Source organism: Arachis stenosperma, chromosome 10, assembly GCF_014773155.1.
Source record: "Arachis stenosperma cultivar V10309 chromosome 10, arast.V10309.gnm1.PFL2, whole genome shotgun sequence".
NCBI classification, from domain to species: Eukaryota; Viridiplantae; Streptophyta; class Magnoliopsida; order Fabales; family Fabaceae; genus Arachis; species Arachis stenosperma.
This window is the reverse complement of record NC_080386.1, coordinates 3,292,121-3,315,325: the sequence shown is the minus strand read 5'-3', so window position 1 is coordinate 3,315,325 and position 23,205 is coordinate 3,292,121. Positions and strand designations below refer to the sequence as shown.

At 37.3% G+C, this 23,205-nt stretch overlaps 2 protein-coding genes across 2 annotated transcripts; both read right to left on the bottom strand.

Moving 5' to 3' along the window:
- Window positions 1–9,590: 9,590 nt before the first annotated feature.
- On the bottom strand, window positions 9,591–13,822 carry LOC130954590 (uncharacterized). Its single transcript, XM_057881349.1, has 5 exons — window positions 13,107–13,822; window positions 11,417–11,466; window positions 11,258–11,335; window positions 10,578–11,178; window positions 9,591–10,483 (listed from the first exon to the last, which is right to left on the bottom strand). Exons 1-5 carry the CDS (start codon window positions 13,254–13,256, stop codon window positions 9,911–9,913), a joined length of 1,452 nt encoding a protein of 483 aa, XP_057737332.1. The 5' UTR covers window positions 13,257–13,822; the 3' UTR covers window positions 9,591–9,910.
- A 573-nt stretch (window positions 13,823–14,395) lies between these two features.
- LOC130955686 (katanin p80 WD40 repeat-containing subunit B1 homolog KTN80.1-like) lies at window positions 14,396–22,133 on the bottom strand. The gene is made up of 18 exons (XM_057882608.1): window positions 21,838–22,133; window positions 21,230–21,360; window positions 20,843–20,960; window positions 20,359–20,585; window positions 20,150–20,252; window positions 19,285–19,355; window positions 19,046–19,120; window positions 18,818–18,961; window positions 18,496–18,676; window positions 17,545–18,039; window positions 17,337–17,393; window positions 16,776–17,257; window positions 16,147–16,272; window positions 15,851–15,925; window positions 15,607–15,719; window positions 15,350–15,466; window positions 15,189–15,257; window positions 14,396–14,883 (listed from the first exon to the last, which is right to left on the bottom strand). The coding sequence occupies exons 1-18, from the start codon at window positions 21,860–21,862 to the stop codon at window positions 14,823–14,825; spliced, it is 2,670 nt and encodes an 889-aa protein (XP_057738591.1). The 5' UTR covers window positions 21,863–22,133; the 3' UTR covers window positions 14,396–14,822.
- Window positions 22,134–23,205: the final 1,072 nt, after the last annotated feature.

Here is a 23,205-nt window from a genome sequence, read left to right as displayed (position 1 = left end):
CTATTGTGCACATGCTAGCGGGAAGTTCAAAGAATCTGAAAAATATTACCATGCCACTTACAAAGAGATTCTTGTTGTCAAAAGAGGGATAGAAAAATTCAATTTCCACCTCAGTTCTTATCATTTTACTGTGGAAATGGATAACACCTCTTTCCCATCAATGCTGGAGATCAGGAAAAAGATCTTGCCAGACTCTCAACTCTTGCGATGGAAAGATTGGTTCTCCCGCTATAAATTTAAAGTGAGACACATAAAAGGCCACTAAAACACACTTGCTGATTTCCTTTCTAGACCAACCAAAGAACCACCTCCCAAGCCAATAGAACCACCTCCCAAACCAATCCATTACATTTGCACCATGAGCACATACAATCCTTCATACATCATTCCATTCCCTGATTGTCCACTTCACACTAACCCATACAGAAGAAAAATTGGTCCTTTCCTCCTCCAAGCAAGACCTCGGACAGAGTTTCAAATAGATTGTTTAGCCAGGAAAACTTTGTTTTACTGGCTACACCAGCTCCTTATTATAACCCAAATCCATCCAAATCCAAGGTACTTCGACATGGATACCCCTTTTTGCACTATAGCCATAATCCAAGGGCCTATACCAGAAGAAATGATGTGGTATATCTAGGCTCTGTCTTCCCTGTATACATGTGCTATCATAATACCTCTCTTCCCTGTATATCACATGCTGTGTAACCGTACTACAGCCCCGTCTCATCTAGTCCGGTTATTCTCCATGTATGCCCCACTATGAGCATAGAGAGGAATGTTATATAATATGCTCGAACAACACCAACTGTGGAATAAATCCTCTAAGGCCTAACAGAAATTCTGTTGTTTTGTCACCCTACAGAGGAATTATTTTACTAGAGGAGATGCACATACCATGAACAAGGTCGATATTGTTGGGTATTCTACCATATGGCCCACAGATGAAAAGACAGTCTTAAATGCCTTGGCTAAATACCTTTGTAAGCTTTGGTAGCCTGGACTATATGGAGAAAAATATGTAGTTGAAGGACTCCCGTTTCAGACAGATGTTCCACCAATAACCCTTCAGGAGTTCCAATCCAAATTCATAACTTCAGGGATCATCAATCAATTTGGACAATACTCTTTTTATGCTCCAAGAGACCAACCCAGCACGTCCACACATGTTCCAAGCAAAAATTCTGAAGAAGATCTGAATTCTGAAGATCTAAGTGGAAGAGTTTATGCCTTACCACCAAGCCCAACCAGAGTTGATGCAGGAATACCCGATGATGCTGAAGGCCCAAAACCAGACCCATATGACCCATACCTGCAAGATGCCCAAGATCCAAATGAAGGAAATACTGAAGACCCGTTTCTCTATCTACAAGACCTGGATACGGATTTAGGAATTGTCAATCTGGCTTCTGATTCATCCTTCTCAGATGGAGATGGGACCCTTCCGGAAGACTATTTCAAACCGTCCCTTTACTAAAGCAGTGGTCCCACTATGTATAATTATTAAGTGTGCTAGAATAAAGTGACTTCTGTCACATGTCTCAAAAAAGTTAGAAAGAAGATAAGGCTTATCATTATCCTCCAGTTGGCATTGTATGATAGGTTTGTTTAAATTTCGTGAGATATCACTTCTATCCAGAGACCTTTATAAAAAGAGGTGCTCACCCCAGTTGTAATCAGACTTGAATGAACATTGTAATATATCCACTTTTCCTATCTTACAAAATGTTCTAAATTCTTGTTCTCTCTCTAAAAGCTTAGCTAGTGTTATTTCCTTCTTCCTCAATCTAGTGCCAAGTATGCTCTTAGCTTGCCTCTAAAAGAGGATCCTGCTCATCAGAAAATGGCATGGAAAGGATCCATAGGAGTTTCTCATAGTGGAAAAAGAATTCAATATTATAATACTAAGTTTTGCTCGGACCCTTTAATCTCACTCATTTTTATGGTTACAAAGAGTGATTGGGATAAGCAAACAATGTATTGTTTCATTGTACATCTCCAGTTACAATGAAACAATACATTGTTTGCTTATCCCAATCACTCTTTGTAACCATAAAAACGAGTGAGATTAAAGGGTCCGAGTAAAATTTAGTATTATAATATTGAATCCCTTTTTCACTATGAGAAATTCTTATGGATCCTTTTCATGCCATTTTCTGATGAGCAGGATCCTCTTTTAGAGGCAAGCTCAGAGCATACTTGGCACTAGATTGAGGAAGAAGGAAATAACACTAGCTAAGCTTTCAGAGAGAGAACAAGAATTTAGAACATTTTGTAAGATAGGAAAAGTAGATATATTACAATGTTCATTCAAGTCTGATTACAACTGGGGTGAGCACCTCCTTTTGTAGAGGTATCTGGATAGAAGTGATATCTCACGAAATCTAAACAAACCTATCATACAATGCCAACTGGAGGATAAGGATAAGCCTTATCTTCTTTCTAACTTTTTTGAGACATGTGACAGAAGTCACTTTATTCTAGCACACTTAATAATTATACATAGTGGGACCACTGCTTTAGTAAAGGGACGGTTTGAAATAGTCTTCCGAAAGGGTCCCATCTCCATCTGAGAATGATAAATCAGAAGCAAGATTGACAGTTCCTAAATCCGTATCCGGGTCTTGTAGATAGAGAAATGGGTCTTCAGTATTTTCTTCATTTGGATCTTGGGCATCTTGCAGGTATAGGTCATATGGGTCTGGTTTTGGGCCTTCAGCATCATCGGGTATTCCTGCATCAACTCTGGTTGGGCTTGGCGGTAAGGCATAAACTCTTCCACTTAGATCTTCAAAATTCAGATCTTCTTCAAAATTTCTGCTTGGAACATGTGTGGACGTGCTGGGTTGGTCTCTTGGAGCATAAAAAGAGTATTGTCCAAATTGATTGATGATCCCTGAAGTTATGAATCTGGATTGGAACTCCTGAAGGGTTATTGGTGAAACATCTGTCTGAAACGGGAGTCCTTCAACTACATCTTTTTCTCCATATAGTCCAGGCTGCCAAAGCTTACAAAGGTATTTAGCCAAGGCATTTAAGACTGTCTTTTTATCTGTGGGCCATATGGTAGAATACCCAACAATATCGACCTTGTTCATGGTATGTGCATCTCCTCTAGTAAAATAATTCCTCTGTAGGGTGACAAAACAACAGAATTTCTGTTTTGCCTTAGAGGATTTATTCCACAGTTGGTGTTGTTCGAGCATATTATATAACATTCATCTCCATGCTCCAAGTAGGGCATACATGGAGAATAACCGGACTAGAAGAGACTGGGTTGTAGTGCGGTTACACAGCATGTGATATACAGGGAAGAGAGGTATTATGATAGCACATGTATACAGGGAAGACAGAGCCCAAATATACCACATCATTTCTTCTGTTATAGGCCCTTGGATTATGGGTATAGTGCAAAAAGGGGTATCCATGTCGAAGTACTTTGGATTTGGATGGATTTGGGTTATAATAAGGAGCTGGTGTAGCCAGTAAAACAAAGTTTTCCTGGCTAGATAATCTATTTGAAACTCTGTCTGAGGTCTTGCTTGGAGGGGGAAAGGACCAATTTTTCTTCTGTATGGGTTAGTGTGAAGTGGACAATCAGGGAATGGAATGATGTATGAAGGATTGTATGTGCTCATGGTGCAAATGTAATGGATTGGTTTGGGAGGTGGTTCTATTGGCTTGGGAGGTGGTTCTTTGGTTGGTCTGGAAAGGAAATCAGCAAGTGTGTTTTGGTGGCTTTTTATGTGTCTCACTTCAAATTTATAGTGGGAGAACCAATCTTTCCATCGCAAGAGTTGAGAGTCTGGCAAGATCTTTTTCTTGATCTCCAGCATTGATGAGAAAGAGGTGTTATCCATTTTCACAGTAAAATGATAAGAACTGAGGTGGAAATTGAATTTTTTTATCCCTCTTTTGACAGCAAGAATCTCTTTGTAAGTGGCATGGTAATGTTTTTCAGATTCTTTAAACTTCCCGCTAGCATGTGCACAATAGTGTCTTGTCCCATCAATCTCTTCAAGCAGCACAGCTCCCCAGAATTCATCACTAGCATCTGTCTGCAATATTCTTTTTCCTGTGCTGGAAATCTTTAAAGGAGGAGGGTCCTGTGCTATCTTCTTCAGGGTTTTGACAGCTGTGGTTTGCTCTGGTCCCCATGGTGGGGGCTTCTTTTACAAGAGTTTTGACAGCTGGCTGGTGTGTTTAGTCATATCTGGGATAAAGTCTCTGATGTAGTTGATGATTCCCAAGAACTGTTGGACTTGTTTGATTGTCATGTTTTCATCAGGGAAGTTGATTAGCCCTTTGGCAATGTGTTTTCCTGGTTGAAAGAACCCATCTTCGAAAACCATTCCAAGAAGTTTGATTCTTTTCTTGGCAATAGAGCTCTTTTTTGCTGATAGCATGATTCCCCGATCTTTGATGATTTGAGTGAATTGGGCTAGAAGTGCCTTGTGGGCTTCATTGTCTTTTGAGAACAGTAATATATCATCAATGTAAATAAGTGTGGAGTGTAATATGGGCTCAAAGATTTTGGTCATGGTTTTTTGGAAAAGAGACAGGGCTACTTTGAGTCCAAATGACATTACTGTCCATTGATATTGGGCTTCAGGGATACAGAATGTTGTCTTGTATCTGTCCTCAGGGTGGAGCCCAATTTGCCAAAAACCAGCCTTTAGATCAAACTTGCTGAAGATTTTTGCTCCACTTAACCTTTGTGTAGTAACTGAAATTTTTGGTAAGGGAAACTTGTCATCTTGCAAGAAAACATTAAGTGGTTTATAGTCAATAACAAGTCTCTTCTTTCCTCTATTCTGCTCAGCCCTTTTTTCAACATAGAATGCTTGACATGCCCAATTGGATTTGGTTGGTTCACTAAGTCCTTGAACAAGAAGAGCTGCGCATTCAGCCCTTGCCAATTTTAGATCTTCAGGGTTCATTCCTGAATGTGTGGCCTTTGTTGGGTTGATGTCTTCATTCTTTTTGAAAGGGAGACGGACATAAAATTCTGGATTTTTCCACAAAGGTGCAGGGTGGTTGAATTGGTCATGACTGTCATAGCAAGCACTGATGAGTAGTTGCTGGATCTCCCTGTATTCCTCTGGAGCTTCTTGAATTTCAAGAATGCTTTGCATCCCTAAAAAAGGCAAAAAACTGCCCTTTATAAGTTAGGCCAGTGGGTTTGATATGCAATCCATGGGTTCTGAAGAATGCATCAAATCTAAACAAAACATCTTTGTCTGGGAGATAGCTTCCCAATACCCTGAGCCAAGTGATCTGGCCTGCAAATATTTTCAATCCAATAGGTTGCTTGGAAATAAGATTGATGGTGAAGATTTCACTGTTAGCTGCTGTGAATGTTTTAGAAAAGGGTGCCCACATTTCTTTTGGCAAAACATGTGGTCTTAGGACAGTGGCACAAGATCCAGTATCTAGCAATGCAACAGCTTTTGTTGGTTTGTCATAGACGGATGTCTTGACCTTTAAATCGAAATGGGGAGGAGTACCATCAATTTTTTCACTCCTAAGGATCCAAGGTATCCAAGTTCTTCTTCTGGGAAATTTGATCCTTTAGGAATTTTTGTAGTAATGGAGGCTATGGGTGGTGCAAAGGAGGATATAGAAAAGATTGACCTTTTTGGTGGAAGGTCTTCTTCTGAATCGGAGTCTTGGAAAACATATTTAGTTTCTCCATCTTTAACTTCTTGTTCTTCAAGTACTGATTCAAGATCTTCTCCATCTTCAATGGAAGCTGCATCCATTAAGGACTGAAGCATTTTTATCTCCTTTTTTGTCTTATGGGGACACGACTTAGCAAAATGTCCTTGTTTTCCACAGATGAAACATCTGTTTGACTTAGTTTGAGGCTTTCTTCTTTTGAAATAACGGTATTTTTGCTTCCTTCTGCCCCTTCTGAATGCCTTTTGGTGGAATGATTTGGTTGGCTATTGCCAATGGTTCTTTATCTTTGGCTTGCAGTCACACGTGCTTGGCTCCTTGCATTTGATCTTCAAATAAGATTTATTGCATGCTCTTTTGAGTTTGCTCGAGTTTTTGCTGAGCTGTTTGAACATTTACTGTTGTTCACACAATTTGTCAAGAGCGGCTAGAGCCAATTGGTATATTTCTCCAATGGTAGTGGTAGCCACTTCCTTGCAAAGCCATCATCCTTCGGTGTAGCTCTGGCTGGAGTTCATCTGGCAAGGATGCAATAAAGACTTGTTTAAGTGGCGGATTATTATTTCCTCCTAGAGGATAATATTTAGCAGCCATTTTCTTGTAGTGTTTCTCCAAGTCCTTTCTGTTGAGTGAACAACACTTCATTTCAAAGTATTCTTGAGAATTCCTCTTCTGAATGATTGTAATGTCCCAGGAATTCTTGGTGTATATTCCTAGAAACTGTGAAGAGGTACCATTGATAAGCTGGAGCCTTTCATACTCAGACAGGTTTCTTACCCATTCTCGGAGGTTACCAGTCATCCGATTTATAAAATCTGCAAGGACTTGTCTACTTGTAAGGTTTGGATTGACCATGGTAGTTTCAATCCAGGCACTGAATTCATTTAACCTTTCTCTGTACCTTGCTGGTGGGATATCATCAAAGATGAACCATTTATTAGAAGTTTTAACTTTAAAGGATCCTGTCTGTGTCTGGCTGGATGAAGCTGTTGGTTTATTTCTTTCAGAGGTTATTTCTTCCTCTTCTTCTTCTTCTACAGGGTTGACCATGGCTATTGCTGAAAGGTCTGCTTTGTAGTCTTCTTCAGACCAGTCATCTGTCTCTACATTGGTTTCAGTAGTCCCATCTTCAGATTCTTCCATGGTTTCTTCAGATTCCTCAATGGTTTCTTCACTGTGGGCTTGATTATCCAAAGAGATCATATTAATTGACCGACCTAGGGCAGGCGACCCTTCTTTGATACCTTTATCTTTTGTAGGAATATTTTCTTCTCTGAAGAAATTTCCTGGTTTCCAAGGAGGATGAGGCTTGGGTTGATGAGAAGGTTGTGACTGGGATGAATAACTTCGTCCTTGGGGAGAGATGGATTTTTTGGTGTTTGTTTGTCTGGCTAAATGGTAGGTGGATTTGAAAATGGAATCATAATCTGGAGTTTCTGGTGGTGAATATGTTGGAGGAAACAAAATAGGCGAATATGTAGGGTATGGTTTAGGATACATGGATAATGGGTCTATAGTCAGTGCTTGGGGTACAGCTGCTTTGTCTTTGTCCATCTCAATTTGTCGGAGTTGAGCCTTGACTTGATCTAGCTCCCTATTTTTTTGTGAAATTCTGGACCGAAGTACCTACTGTCAATGTAGGTCTTGAGCTCTTGATCAAGTTGAAAAGCTTGCGTGGATAGCCGATTTCTGAGTTCAGCAACCTGCTCTGCCACAGAGCCTATATGTGCTAAAAGGCCTTCAGTTCTTTCTACAAGAATGTCAAGGGTGTGATCAATTCGGAGTAAGCCTTTATTTTGGCTGACTGCATTGTCTGTATGCCAATTAAGTACTTCCTCCTGAGGAGTTGTTGCCTGATGTCCATGTGGAGTAATTCCTTAAGGAACCACGTAAGGTCTTCTAGTGATGTTCTTTTCATCAGTCTGGGTCACCAAAGGTGGAAATTCTTCTTCATAGGATCTGAGAGTGGCAATGCATGGGATAGTATTGACTGATTGATAAAGATAATCCATAGAATCTTTTATGGACAATCTTGTCTTCTTGAGCATTGGTCTCCTTTTGACCATTGGAGCTGTTCCAGCATCATCAAGAGGCTCAGGTCTTTTAAAAGAGCAAGGAGTTGGAAATAACTTTTTCTTCTTTTTCTTGTTCCTCTGTCTTCTCCCATATTCTTCATCATCAGTGTCACTCCATTGGTCATCACAATCACAGTCAGAATCACATATGGAGGGATCAACATCCCAAATGAAATGGCCATTTATATGAGAAACATAAACAGATTTTCCGTTCTCATAAAAATGCACTGGTGGATCATGTCGGTCATGAGTTGTTTGCACCTGAACAGGAGATATCATGCTAATTCTTCTGAAAGATGGTCCCCGCAGTGAAGTTTGTTTGGTTATTCCAGGTCTATGAAAAATAGTAGTCACCGTTCCATCACTATTATGGGTAATAGTTGGTGGTACTGTAGTATGGACATCAACCTGTTCTTTTGGGAAAGCTTTCTCATAATCAGTAATCCATTCCAATGGAATGATAGAAGAAAGTTCATCAGTGGTGATCATTCTTGGAATGTTTACTATTACTGGTCCTCTTGTGTTATCTGTGAACATGAATAATGCTTCTCCTGAAGTGTTTGGGAGATTAAGATCAAGGGCATGATCTTGAACTCTATAGAGGACTTGATGGTGCAAGGTGGCTTGTTCAGCATCAGAATCTTGAATCACTCCAACCAGTTGTATCTGGATCTTTAGCCTTTGACATATCGTAGGATTTGAGAGCCTCATGGTGAAATTAGGGGCTATAGTGAGGATGACACTTGCATTTGAGAGTGTAGTTACTAATGCTCCTATCAATGCATGCTGGTATTCTTTAAAGGTGGTATCTAAAAGAGCAACTTTGGCTGTTATAGGAAGGGATCTTCTCCCATGGAGAGTGAGAATCAGCCTAACTGCTCCTAGATGCAGATGAGTGTAGCCCTGATTTTGGTAACTCTGAATGTGTTCTGGAGGGATTTCCAAGGTTATGTATTATTCAACAGTAGTGGCTTTTAGACCACACTGTTGTAGGTGGGAGGATTGGATGACTTCTTTGGGAGGAGGAGAAGGGTTTTTGTGGATGAGATGGCGGATGGAGGATGGAGGTGAGAGTTGATTTCTTTTGTCTTTGGTAGAAAGAATATGGACTTATAAGAGGGTATTCTGTGGCTGGGGTTCGAGAGTATTCTGGAACATGAGTAAATTCTACTAGTTGGTCAATTTTGTTGCTTAAAGTTTTCTTTAAACTAGTGGATAGTCGATCTATACTCAAAGAGGTAGAGTGATGTATGAGTTGGGAAGAACTTGATGAGTCTGTAGGATTCATGTTTAGTGATTCCCTCTTACTTGCCTTTACTAGTGATATCTTCTTCTTCCTCTTATAAACAAAATAATTTATTTTGATATAAATATGATATAACATTTTTCAATTTATTTTTTAAAAGTAAAATTTTATTATTTTAATATATAAAATTTACAAATTTGTATATACTAATGTTTTATCAAGTCAACCCGGTTTAACTCGTTTTCTTTTCGAATCACTTCGGAGTCGGGTCAAAATAGACCCGTTGTTCTTTTAAGTCCAGGTCTAGGTCTACTTAAACCCGACCCAGCCCATGAACGCTCTTACATAAATAATCTATTGGCTAACGATAGATCCTTAATCTATTGGCTAACGATAGATCCTTAAATGAAGTTTAGATTCACGATAAATTAGCCATTGACTTATCGAACCGGAAGATACCGGGCAACCCATTTATCAGAACCTAGCAAACTTTAATTATGTGTCGTCATTTTGGTAGGAATAATTAAATTAGTGTATATATAATGATTATGATGAATCGAGAATCACATTGTTGCTATAAACAAACCAAGTTAACCATAATAGATAATAAGCTAAGCCACTTTGCCATTCATCAGACTAGTACACTTCACTTTTGCTACAAAACAAAATTCTTAACTACAATTTACAAAGGAGTTAGACAATGGCAAAGATCACAAGAAACCAACTTTAATTGGAAACTTCTCTGTATGTTTGAACTTTGACGTAGTTAGTATTCCCATCTGCACCTTACCCTGATGACTCTTTGTCCTAAGGCTAACATCAATGTAAACAAATAGAAACTAACCAAGAAGGAAAAAATCTTTTGTACAAAAGATGAACAACTATTAAGCTAAAAACCTGAGCTTGGGCACTATCCTTTTGTCCTCACTCTTTTCTTTCCCTTCACCGGCATGGCGGCCGGCCGTTGACCTGCCCCATTCCCACGCCCAACCTTCTTTGGTCTACCAAAAGCTTTCTTCTTGACAGGTAATGATTCCACTGAAGGTGGCGAATCGGCTTTACTCGGTTTCTTGGCTGCCTGTGACACCCCGGATACCGAGTTGCTGCCATCATTACCAACTGCCTTTGCAACAATCTTTCTGTTACCAGGGCGCACGCTTCTTGGTTTCACATGAGGATTATGCACAGGTAATTTAAGGGACACATTATCTTGGGTGGTACCTTTGCTGTCAATAGTAGTAGTAGTAACCTTTGGCTTTGAACTATTCCTGTCCCTCAATTTTTTGGTGACAATGTCTCTTAGAACTAGAGCAGACTTGTACTCGCGAGTGCTCTTGGAGTAGAAGACTAGAGCATTATTCGCGAGTAGCAGCAAGTCTCGGAAGAGTTCCATCGTGGAGTTAATCGTTTGGCTGCTAATTCTTGACCTTATGGTGTCGAAATCCATGTGCCGTCGGATCATTTTCTTGTACCTTCCTCTCTTCTGTTTTTCAAAATAGCAGTGCACAAGTAATTTAGTGAAATGAAGTAAAACCATCACATGTTGAGAAACTTAAAACTAACTCTAGATGAGTTACCTGACTATCGAGTCTGCGTCGGAAGGCAGAGGCTCCTTTGGTTTCAAAAACAGAATCTAAAATCTCCCTCAAGTTTTCTGCCCTATCCTCTTTCAAATTTCTACTATGATCATCTATGCCGGAAGATTTGGCAACTTCGCCACAGTTGCTTGTAGAACTTTCTTTACACCAGGACACAACATCAGCTGAATCTAATAACTCACTTTCTTCTACACTTGCTTCCTTAATGTTTTTACTACAATCCTTCCTCTTCCTCTTCCCTCGCCGTTTCTTAAAACTCGCCAGCTGTCCTTTGTATATCGCACATGCCAAATTATCTACATCCAAAACTTTGCCCAGCTCGGTAGAGCGTGAAACTTCAGGCATAGTCTCTATATCTTCCGCGGACACAGCTGGAACCTGGCAATCAGGTGACCAGTTTGTCCTGGTTTCGTGCGTGAAACTCCCAGCAGATAACCCGTCCTTTGACGAAGATTCAACTCTCTCCAGTTTCAGTGAAGGCACGCGTAACTGCGGACTACCTGAGCTATTTTCAACACGACAATCATCTCTCTTCTCATTCTTGTCAGCCTTGAGAGATTCAAGCTTTGATTCAAGAGACCTGAAACAAACATGTTGAGTAAACTATACCCGAAAACTGGGAAGCCAGCCACAGAGCATAGTATTTCTATGCAACTAACCCAATTGAATCTTCAGATAGCTCCAGAGCTCTTTTCAGCTCCGCTACTCTCTTCTTTCTAAGTTCCTCAAACCAAGCCCTGAAAAAAAAACATTCAATGAGACACAGCATACAATTTCTATGCAATGTTGACAACCTAATGAACATAGATTCTACTTACTTGCTCCCAGAATACCGCTGTTGCAAGTCTTCATACTTAGCTTTACATACCTACAAAAGTAATATAGAAACATCAAAATTAAAAATTGCCAAATATTTTTCCTTCATATGTTTTGGTTGTGAACTGAGGTTAGAAAACCAAACACTTCTCAGCAATACAAGTTCTTACCTAAATTCTCATCGAAATTAATTTTTGTCAACAAAGATGTTTTACTTTAGGTGACTACTCAGATAAAATTGTCTTCGTATAAAGATGATAAGTAAGACCTATTAGATAATTTGACATATTTGACTTAAGAGGAAGTATAGAGAGCCAATGGAGTATATGTACAATGTGTACAATTGAGGTTTAGGGATGTATCCTGTATCCGAATGGTTATTCTAGATAATATGGATGTATTGTGTTTGAGAAATTAATAGTATTTTACTCTGGATGTTCATTTTTTAACTCATATTAGACCAAATAAACAGCTCATTATATACATTGAACAGATACTACATTGGCTCTCTAGCGGAATTCTTGACTTAATTACCGTTCTGGACTATAATTTTCATGTTGTCACCTTTCAATTTAAAGGGTAAACTTCACACCTAAATTTGTTATACCAAAGTGTATCTTTTTAAAGGTCCAAAGGGTTTTGGGCATTCTTAATTGATCACATGATTCACACCACAAAACTCTGGAAAAAAGTTGAGTGAAAGTGGTGAAAGTGAAAGTGTTGTCCACCCAATCATTTCTCTTAAATTCTATATTCTGTGTCCACATAGTTATTGCTACTGTTATATTCCTTACTTAGCAATGTACGAGAATTTTACTATGGTCTACGGTGTCACAATCTTTGATTTATTCGTATACAACTGGACCCACAAAATTAAAGGGTCAAAGTCAAACACTTACTTGAATATATCTAACTTTTTGTTATTAGATTAGACCAGTACTTCAATTTTTAATAATTATTAGAGGAAGAAATTAGTTTAATGAGTCAACAGAGATGGCTGACACCAGCGTAGCCGTTATGCTTCATAATCCGAATTAGTACAACGTAACATAATTGATAATTGCATGCTTTTAGTCCTTTATTATTAAATCTACACGGGTTTCCATTTATACCCCCAGAGCTAAATAATTTTCGTTGACTAAAAGATTATAAGGTTATTTATTTATATTGCTTCAACAAATATTGATAGATTATTAAAAAAAAATTACTAGAAGATTCCTGGACCGTGCGGGCAGCTTCATAAATACACAAATAAAATTAACTTTTTAGTCTTTTCTTCGTAATAACACTCAAGACATTAAACATTTTTTTATAAGAGTAATAATGGGATTCTAATTCTTCCTTTTAATTATTATTAATTTTTTAATGAATAAAATTTAAACATGTATATTATTTTTTTCAAAAACATACAAAAAAGAAATTGTTTATTTAAAAATTAAAAAGATGAGTTAATGCTTTTAATTATTTTTTCTTTTTATAATAACTAAAATGTAAATTATTATATTCTTTCCAATTCCAAACGAGTAAGTAAGGAAGCACACTGGTGACCGAAACAATACAATAAACAACGAATTCTGGATTTGAAGTGTTAAAAAAACAAAAATTATTTGTTTAATTATCTCTAATTAATTAATTAGAGAAAAATTCAAATGAATTAATTAATTATATTATTTATTATTTGAATTGAATTACCTCAGGGGTGAAAGAGTAAGGACAATCGGTTCGTGCTCGGAGCTCGGCGGAGACGACGTTCCAGTCGCGGGTCCCGTGGCGAAGAACGGCCCCACCGAGGAGTAGCTCCTCCCATGTGCCCCACGTCCTCCCCATCAACTCCGTCCCCATCAACGCCGTCCACGTGTACGCTTCTGATCAAACCAACCGCCACCGCCTCCGTCCCTTTCTTTTTTTATTTATTTAATATTGAATATTATCCTGCGCACCAGGCGCACTTTAGCGAATGCCGCCCACGCAAACGAAAGACAGAAGACAGAACCCTCTCCGGCTACACAACCACCGGCGGAGACGGAACCAAAGTGGATGTTGGGGTGGAAAACGGTCGAAAAACTAATTTTTGCGATTTGGGAATGGAGGGATGGTGATTTTCCGGCGAGAATTGTGGATAAATGGTTGTTTTCCGGTGTTTAAGTTTTTTTTTTTGGTGTGTTTGGGTTGGAGGTTTGTTGTAAAAAAAAAACGTAAGTTTAGTTAGGGGAGTATGCGTGAGATGAGGGAGTTGAGGGATTCTATTTGAAACAGAAAAGGTTTGAACTTTTGAATTTTATGAGAAGTTCCCAACAAAAAACATAATCAAACGGGGAAAAACAATGGACGATGATAAGCCAAATTGGGCATTGACAATTGTATTTTTCGGTTTTTCCTAATTACGGCTTCTTTCTCTCTCCTCTTTCTTATACGTGGAATTTTGTGAAAAATGAGAATCAGGTCCTCCCTACATTCACCATATTTTTATTTAGAAATTTGAATCCTTTAAATTTTAAATTTGTACTTTAAAAGATAAAATATGATCTTCTATTTTTAAATAATTTCTCTCATATCTATTTTTGATTTCACCTATAAAATAAATAGTTAGAGATCACACTTTATTCTCTAAAAATAAAATTTAAACTTTAAAAAATCTAAATCTCTCGTTTGATTTTTAACCTCCTTAGATTTTGACCTGTTTTTTTAGTGGAAGGGCAAACCTAAAATAAAACCAAACTAATAAACTAATACCAGTCATTTTAGTTTAGTCCCTTTAAAATTTATATTTTAATTCAACTTTTTTCTTAATGTTAGATTTCTTTCCTTATCATGAAAGTTAGAGAATATATCAAAATTGTTTATAATTATAAAAAATAACATTTTTTTCTATTATTTTGGACCTTGGTGATGAAAACCAGAAAGGCCTAAGCCCAATTCATAAGGGAAAGAGCAAAAGTACTCGGGCTGCATTTCATTGAAGATTACAGTCCACGCATGTATTGAATAAAAACAATTGAAGATTCATTTCATTCAACATTGAATATGAGATACACAGGAGACATAGGAATATGCACATTACTATAAGTTCGTTGATACTTTATACAGGGGTTAGTACTTAGTAGTATCACTATCACAAATGAACAAATTGAGAAAACAAAATGTACATACAAGGAATAGCCAACACCAGTTGATTGAACTGTTGCAGACCAATATCCACAAGTGCCTTCTTCCTCAAGTCTCTTAATTCTTTAAACTGAAGCTCGGAAATTAACAAAAAGCCGGCGATGACAGCAAATGGGCAAGTCACCGACACAAAATTGTAGGATACCATCTCAATATCTCGACGTGACACACTCCTGCTTAAGAGTTTTATTGAGCCAATGCTACTCCTTCTTCAATTGGTTGAACCTCATTCAACATCTTTAGTCAGGATTGTTGAAGAACTAGGTTCAGTTCCAAGGCAGACTTGGCCAATGCGCCACCCCTCCTGCAGCAAAATACAAGGCCAAAGGAACCTCTCATTATGGTTTTCACTATCTTGCAGGATAGTTTCATATCTTAAAAAACATAATTTACTATCCTAACAAATTAGAATGCATAATTGTCTATCCTAGTAAAGATATACATGACAGTACTCTTGGAGTATCTTATTTATACTTAAATTATAATATTTTTATGTATATCTAAATTATCCATTAATAAAGAAAATCATGCAAATTTCTAACCAACACTACCAAGGCACTTATTTCTATAAAAAGTACACATATATATGTGACATAAAGACTTCATTACCGTATCAATATTGGAATAATCATTTGTATCTTCTGCAATTCCTTGAAGCACTGGTTGCAGCATTCTAGCCTGTTCTCAACATTTTAAGAGTAATACTCAGTTACTTGCCACACAAACTACACAAGATAACTAAACAAATATCGAGTGAAAATCGACAGTACCTTTGTTCTCGATGTAAATCAACCCCAACAGAGGGAGGTGCTGAAACAGTTGCACGAATTGTTGGACCAAAAACCGCTACAAGCTTCAATAGCATATCCAGCGACAACTTTACATGCCTGCACATTAACACCAGAAAAATAATATATGAATTTACAAAAGCATCCATCAGTCTATAGATAAGATTTCAATCTCCAGTCTTGATTATTCAGATCATGACTGGCGTGTTAAAGCGCGGCCAAATATAATGTAAATTTACCTTTCTGTTTTACCATCCAGCAAGCCTAAGAGCACAGGAAGCAAGCAAGCAAATAAATCTATGGTGAGTACATTCATCTTCTCCACAAGGACACTGATAACATCTGCTTGAACCTGCATCAGATTGAAGTTATTTTCAAAACTATATATTCAATAAGAAAAACATGAATTTCTAGTTAGAAGAATTAGACACAAAACAAGTATCAAGTCAACAAAAGTGCAAGAGACACTCAAAAAGTACTCACAGATTGATCTGGCAACTTCCTCAAAGCATTAATGGCCCCTTTAACATCGTTGCGCTCCCAAAAATGCCGCACCACCTGCAAATACACATTATGACCACTAATTCGTCAGTAACATTTATTACAAAGTTTCCAATTTTTCTCATGTTTCTTTCTTTGATGCTGTGAAGCATACCAGAAAAACCAAATGTATAAGTTCCATGGCAATGAATAATACAGAATCGACGAATGACATAGTAACTAGTAGAGACCTAGTAAGCAAACTAATAAAATTAAAAGCAACAACTAGTTAAAGTTACCTGTAATTTTGTCAAGCGTGAACGAAGATTACTCAAAGTTACATCATGATTTTCCATCAGACCTTCAATGATTTCCCCTTCATTTGTAGATTTTGAATCCCCTCTGCATAACTGAGGCTCAACTTTCTGACAAACATACAAGGGTAAACAGGATTCAGTATAACTACATATAGGTGGTTCGACTGCTTAATAAATATCATACATGAGGATAAAAATGATTTGGTGGAACTACACCTAACCAAAATTTTGTAAGAGTAAGGGCTTCATGCCTAAGTTTGAACTTTCACATGCTTTCTTGACATATGGTTCCTCATTTATACATTATAGAAGAGAATAGACATTGGGACAGAGGAAACTAAAACAGAAATAATGGCAATAATATTAGAATATCATAATTAGGGAACAAAATCAGGAAAATATCAAAGAGGATTAGAAAAAAAAAAAATCAATAAAAATATGAATAAAAAAAATAATACTTTTTTAAATAATTCTTCGTTCCTTTCTTAAACTTTTTGTACCATGGTAACAAATAACACTTGATAATGATCCAAATTTCCATGAAATAGGTGTTCAGCAAAGAGGGCAATAATACTTGCTAATGATCCAATTCCCATGAGCTGGAGGTTTACCAGTTTGTTGGGAGACTTATCGGTTTCAGAGGTTGTGATTGAAATAGAGCTCATATTGTTCCCATCTTCATTGAGTGGAATCCTTTGCCTCCTGTCAAATATTACAGCTGGAGATGCATGAATTGGATCTTCATTGTGATCTTTTTCCCTCCTCTGATATCTTGTAGGGAGGGACCTGTTTGTTTGAACTTCATTGACTCTTTCCCTCTTCTCAAATACTATGGTGGGTGATGCATTAACTTGATCTTCCTTTTGACTCTTTGGAAAGGACACATTAATTTGGTCTTCAATGATTTGACTTCTTTCCCTCTTCTCAAATACTACAGCGGGGGATGGATTAACATGATCTTCATTGTGACTTTTTTCCCTCCCTTCATTTATAGTTGGAAGGAGCATGTCGGTTTGGTTTTCATTGGTTTGAATTCTTTCCCTTCTTTCAAACCTCTCAACCAGAGAACGGGTCCTCCCATGTACAACAGCAACTGCCAGAACACATCTAAGAATATTCAATTTTCAGTGGCTTTTATACTAAAGAAAGCTAACTTACAAGGGATTACAAACCTCCATTGATATATTTAACCGGACTACTCTCTTCATTACGAGGAGTAGATTCATCACCTGAAATATAAGATAAGATCAGTAGAGATTAGAGGAGTCACAAGACTCAAAACTAACATCTTGAATTATTTATAAGTCTAAGTACACTTAATATCTTTGCTGAGTGATCTACATATTATGTCAGCACTTTAAAGTAGAGACAAAAACTTACGTTTTGGCTGATCAGAAAATATTTGTGGAGATATAGTCTTGTCAAACTTTTCTGTAACATTCTTTATAGGATGTTTATCTTGGCAAGATTCTTTGATTTCATTCTGAGATCCTAAATTCCTCTGGAACTTGGTATCTTTTGCACTGTCTAATTTACTTGTAGTATCAGAAAACTTATCAATATCAAATCTGCCTGTGGATGCTCTCCGTGTATGAGCTGGTTTAAGTAACATCCCAGGCTTTGTCTTTGTAAAGGTGATGGTCTCTTCCCCAGATTTTGCTGAGTCCTTAACATCGGGAACATCGCGAGGTACAACATTTGGCACAACAAAAGATTTTCTGAGCAATTGTTCATTTGGTTTTACATTAACTCCTGCTGCAGAACTTGGCTTCTGTGTTCCAAAGTTACAAATTTCCTTGGGTTCCTCTGGAATATCTATTCTTTGGGAATTAACAGATCCAGATCTCTGTAATGTAATCGGTTTCCCTCCAGAAGCTTCATATGTAAGAAAATAGCATTCATTAGATGCACATAAATGCATGTAGAAGTTAAGTTTCTAGCCTTGAGTCACTACAGACATCCTTCACAGACACAAACCACTACATAGCTTACAGTTATAAAAGGATCCAATAGGTCAAGTTGGGCTATCAAGTTCGGAAATGTTTGGTAACCAAAGAAAATCAGCCAAAAACAGCCATAACTTGCCTTATTTAGCATTCATTAATTGTTGCGACAATTAATGAATGCTAAATAAGGCAAGTTCTGGCTGTTTTTTTTGTCTACCTAGCATTACCCATCAAGTTAAGCAACTCAACAAGAGTTATCACTTGACACTTCTGAAAAATCTTGAAATGTATAAAATTTGGCAGTTTCAGAAACACACCGCGAATGATTAACAGTGTTGCAGTACTCGAAGACCAAATAAGAGAAGACAAAAGGTCAGCGACTTACAGTCGATATATATATTCTTGATCTCTTTTGACTCATCAGGGGATACACTGCGGAATCTGGTAGTTGGCCCCACATCAACCTCTACTTGCTCTTGTTTACTTTCCTTAAGATTAAGTTTGTGCTCCATGCCTTCACTTGTCTTGGCATCCAAGCCGGAACCATCACTGTATGGTTCAATAAGCTGACACGTTAAAATTAAAAATCAGACAGAATCAGTTTCATTACAAGTGGTTCACAAATGGGGAACTACACAGCAAAACAAGTGAGATAGATACAAGATTATAGCAGAGAGATCATCATCTAAAGTAAAAGACAATCCTACCGATATATCTGCTACCCAGACTCCAACAGAGTTTCGGTAGTATGCGCACCCCAAAAGTTTCCCATCATTAATACAGAGGTCACCAAGTGTTGTCCATCCCATATCAACAGAATCATGACAGATAACAGGCTCCCATGAATACACCTGCAACATATCATATCGGCATTATACATGACTCTTTTATCCTTATCCAAGTTCTTCATTATATTATCTTTCACAATCTCTTACCTTCAAACCATCCTCATGTCCAGTAAATAGGGTTCTTCCATCAGGATGAAATGCTATTGAGCGCACCCCTGTAGCCTAATTTAAAGTAATATAATATGTTTCAGAGAAGCAACATAACTTTAAAGCAATGACATTTATATTTATGACAGAGAGAGACAGAGAGAGGCACAAATTATGACATAAATGGACATAATTGTTTCCTTTTGAATAGAAACTAAAAATTAAGTACATTTAAGTACCTCGCGCCTGGCAGAACCAATCAGTTCAAAGGTTTCTAAATCCCAGAATTTCACTGTTCTATCAGCTGAACCTGCAAATTTCAATAGCTACTTTTTCCGTAACTTGCACTAGTATACAAAAGAAGTTGGCAGAACTCTTAAAAACAAAAGGCACAACAACAAAACGGATTGATTGACATTTTGGGAAATATTAACATACATTATACAGGCCCACAATACATTACTTTGGAGGACTTCAAGAGGGGAAAAATCTACTTTCCTTGGTGCTCAAAGATTGCATGGCAACCCAGAACCTCTACATTACAAAATCCTAGAAGAAAGGCAATTATACTTTTAGGCCCAATTAAATTACAACAAATAGGACTATAGGATTAGTGTAAGACAGTGATGGAGAGAGATTAACATGAACCAAGGATTAGCAATTGAGTAAGTCCTCATGTTAATACCCCAAACACTAACATTTCAAGTAACATTGGTAAATTTTTATTCCAAAAGTTGCTACTTGCTGTATAGATCTAAACATGATATATTTATACAATGATGATCGCTACACCTAATTTGGAAGCTAAAATAAACATGGAAGTTATCAAAAAGGGAATTAAAAATGCTAAGAATAATACTAAAACTGGCCCAAAAAAGGCTTAGAAGAAGGCAGAACCATGGTCACACAATCATAAATAAACTGAAAATTGCAGCCTAGCCATGATTTGATCTTGATAATATAATTATTAAACTCTTAATATGATTTTATATTTTAAATGCCCTGAGTTGGGGTATTGGATCATTTTATATTCATTAATATTGCATATATAACAGCATCAACCACTCTCACTTGTCCAAAAGTCAATTAGAGTCGCTAAATTACCCGTAGCTAGAAGGAACTCAAGAGGATGGAAATCTATGGACCTAATTGGTCCTTCATGCAACTTGAAGTCATTCAAGAGTTTTCCAGCTGTTAGATCCCACACCTGTACATTGTTAGTGACATATATTAATGGTTTATTTGATATAAAAACTGCTTAAGTTAAAGCTATTGAAAGCTATAGTACATCAAAAGTTCATATCTATTATTACCTTCACAACACTGTCAAGTCCACCAGAAACTACCCACCGGCCATCTGGAGTGAATTTGATAGTACTAATGCCCTGGGTATGACCCTTGTATGAATGAATACACCCCTTTTTTCTGATGTCCCAAATCCTCAGATTAGTGTCCATGGAACCAGATGCAAAAAACTCACCAAACGGATGAAACTCAACAGCAGTGCAATTGGATCTGTGTCCAGCAACACTACGAACCACTATACTTAAAGAACAATAACACATATCAGAGGCATATTGGAAAAATATTAAAAGTTGGAGATCCTCATCCTATATTGTCCCCAATAACATAAGATTGAGATGCTATTTCTCATATCTATTCATATAGATTTCATTATAGGGTCTTGCATTTAAGCTTACAAGTTATTAACTTTTGATAAGAAAGTTTCCATTGTCCTGACCTATAGTCCATGTTCTATAATGTTATGCAGCCTATGTCATAAACTACTGAACTTACTCTTTGATTCTTCCAAATCCCAAAGCTTTATTACACCTGATGATGCTCCACCAAGAACTAACACTTCTGCTGAGTCAAAAGACACAGATTCAACTGGACTAGTATGGCCAGACAGGCTCTGCATATATTTACAGTAACACAGCATTGTTAGGTCACATTTATATGTGCTACATGACACTGCTTCCATCGAAAGAAAGGCACACGCAAGTCATGATCAGGAATCCAATGAGGGTGAAAAGAATGTATAGATGATAAAACGTTCTAGAATACATAACAACACTAAATAGTTAATATGAACAAGCTAAGCAAGTAGTGCATATCAGCAATAATGTAACCATATATAGGAATCAAAATGCAAGAGAAACAAAGGCAGCAAATCACACTGACCATTAAAGAAGTTGGTTTGCCAATGGTCCACAAATTGACCTTGTGATCATCTCCTCCAGTAATGAAAAGACGGCAATTCTTCTTTCCAGTATTTAAACAATTTACACTGCCCGCATGAGCCACAAATTCCTCTACGGTTATTGGCTCAGGAAAACCACATTATCAAACACATAATAAGCAGAGTCAACAGTTAAAAAAACAATAAAAGTGCAACTTTGACAATTTTTCCCCTTGATTTTAAACAATTATAAAGAAAAATGCTTATTGTTTCAAATAGCAAAGCATGAGAAAAACAGAATTCAAAGACAAACATGAGAACTCTACCAACTTACCTTGGCAATCAAACAGATGGAAATAATTATTAAAAATAAATATTTAAAAAAATTAAGCTTTTGACCAAAAGTAAGAACTTCTAGCAGAAAACAAATAAAGCAGAAACTCCAAAGAAAGAAACAAATTAAAAAGGCAGAAAAACAAACTACTTTTCAAGATGTAAGGAAACGAAACACCTGACCCAGGTTTTCAATAGAAACTTAACCTCAAGTAGCTAACTTTATTCATTTCCGAATTCCGATTAAAATTCAAAATTATAATGAAAAAAAGGATACGTATTTTGTATCCACGCTTTGCCATTTTTTTTGGCGGGCACCTAAGAAACCCGCTTAGTGAGCTGAAATGAAACTCCTTTTGGAGGCAAAGAAGCAATTGGGGACTTGGGTCTACTTCAAAGCTTCAGCAGCTACAAGAAGAGAAGAAAGCAGCTTCCTTTGGTGGTTGGAAGATGGAAATCGGAAGCGGAAAGATAGGAGTTTAGATTAGATATGTCAGATGAGAAATGGGTAAGAAGAAGAAGAACTCAACAACAAATAAAGAAAAAGGGAAGAAATTTCATGTTCAAGCACAGTGAAGATGGAAAATGATTTGATTTTTTCCTTTTTATTTCTTAGTTTCCTTCCTGTCTAATTTCTAATTTCTATTAATAACTAATTTATTTTTCTTTTTTAAATTTGACAGCTTATTTATTAATTAGGGAAGCACTCCAATGCAGATTCCTCTGCTAAGTTACCTATTAAGACTATGACCTTGTCTCTTACTTTGCTTACGTGTCATTTTTATTGCCCTAATTTTTTTGGTTGAAAATTAATATTCAAATTATTTGAGGTAAGGATTCTACCCTCTTTTTTATAAAAAAAAATCAATACTAGTATTTAAATTCAATTTGCTGTGAGGTAGGAATTGCTTCATCGATTATGGTTCTCGTGGTCTATACAAAGTCTCTTAGAGGTTGGTGGTTTATCTAAGAGGTAATGACCAATTCGGTATCCGAAAGATTCAAACGCTGACATTTTGGTACCCAACTATTGATATTGACAAAAAGGTACCTGAATGATTTAAAATTTTGCCAAGCGTGTCCAAGAGCTTGCCGGAACATAGCTCCGGTGAGTACGATGCTTACGTGGCGGCCGAATTTTGCTGACAAGGTTAGTGTTATATTAGATGGAATTTCTAATTTTAATTATTCTTATCCTACTTGGAAAATAAACTAAACCTAATTTGAACATTACTTTTGCCCCAAATTAATTTTGCCCTAAAACCCAATTAGCTCTCCTTGCTCTGTCGTAGAGCACAATCCCAATCTGAAAGATGCAAGTAGCTAGGGCTCGTGGAAAAGGTGGAACCGTGAGAAAGAACTCATCCATGGCCTTCGACGTTGATGGTGGTTCTAGAGTAGGTAGTAAACTCTACGATGGGTGTTGCTTTTGTCCCCTTCCGGTGGTTCCGTTGAAGTCGAAGACAAGTAGCAACCCTGATAGATGGTTTCTACGTTGCCCTCTGTGGAAGGTAAGGTTAAAATGTTGATGTTACGTGAGGAAATGATGCATTCTTCCTGGCTTTATTTTCTCCACTTTTCAGATTTACTTTTCGATCTTCTCTGACTCATGAAATTTTTGTGCCATGCTAGAACACACAAAGAC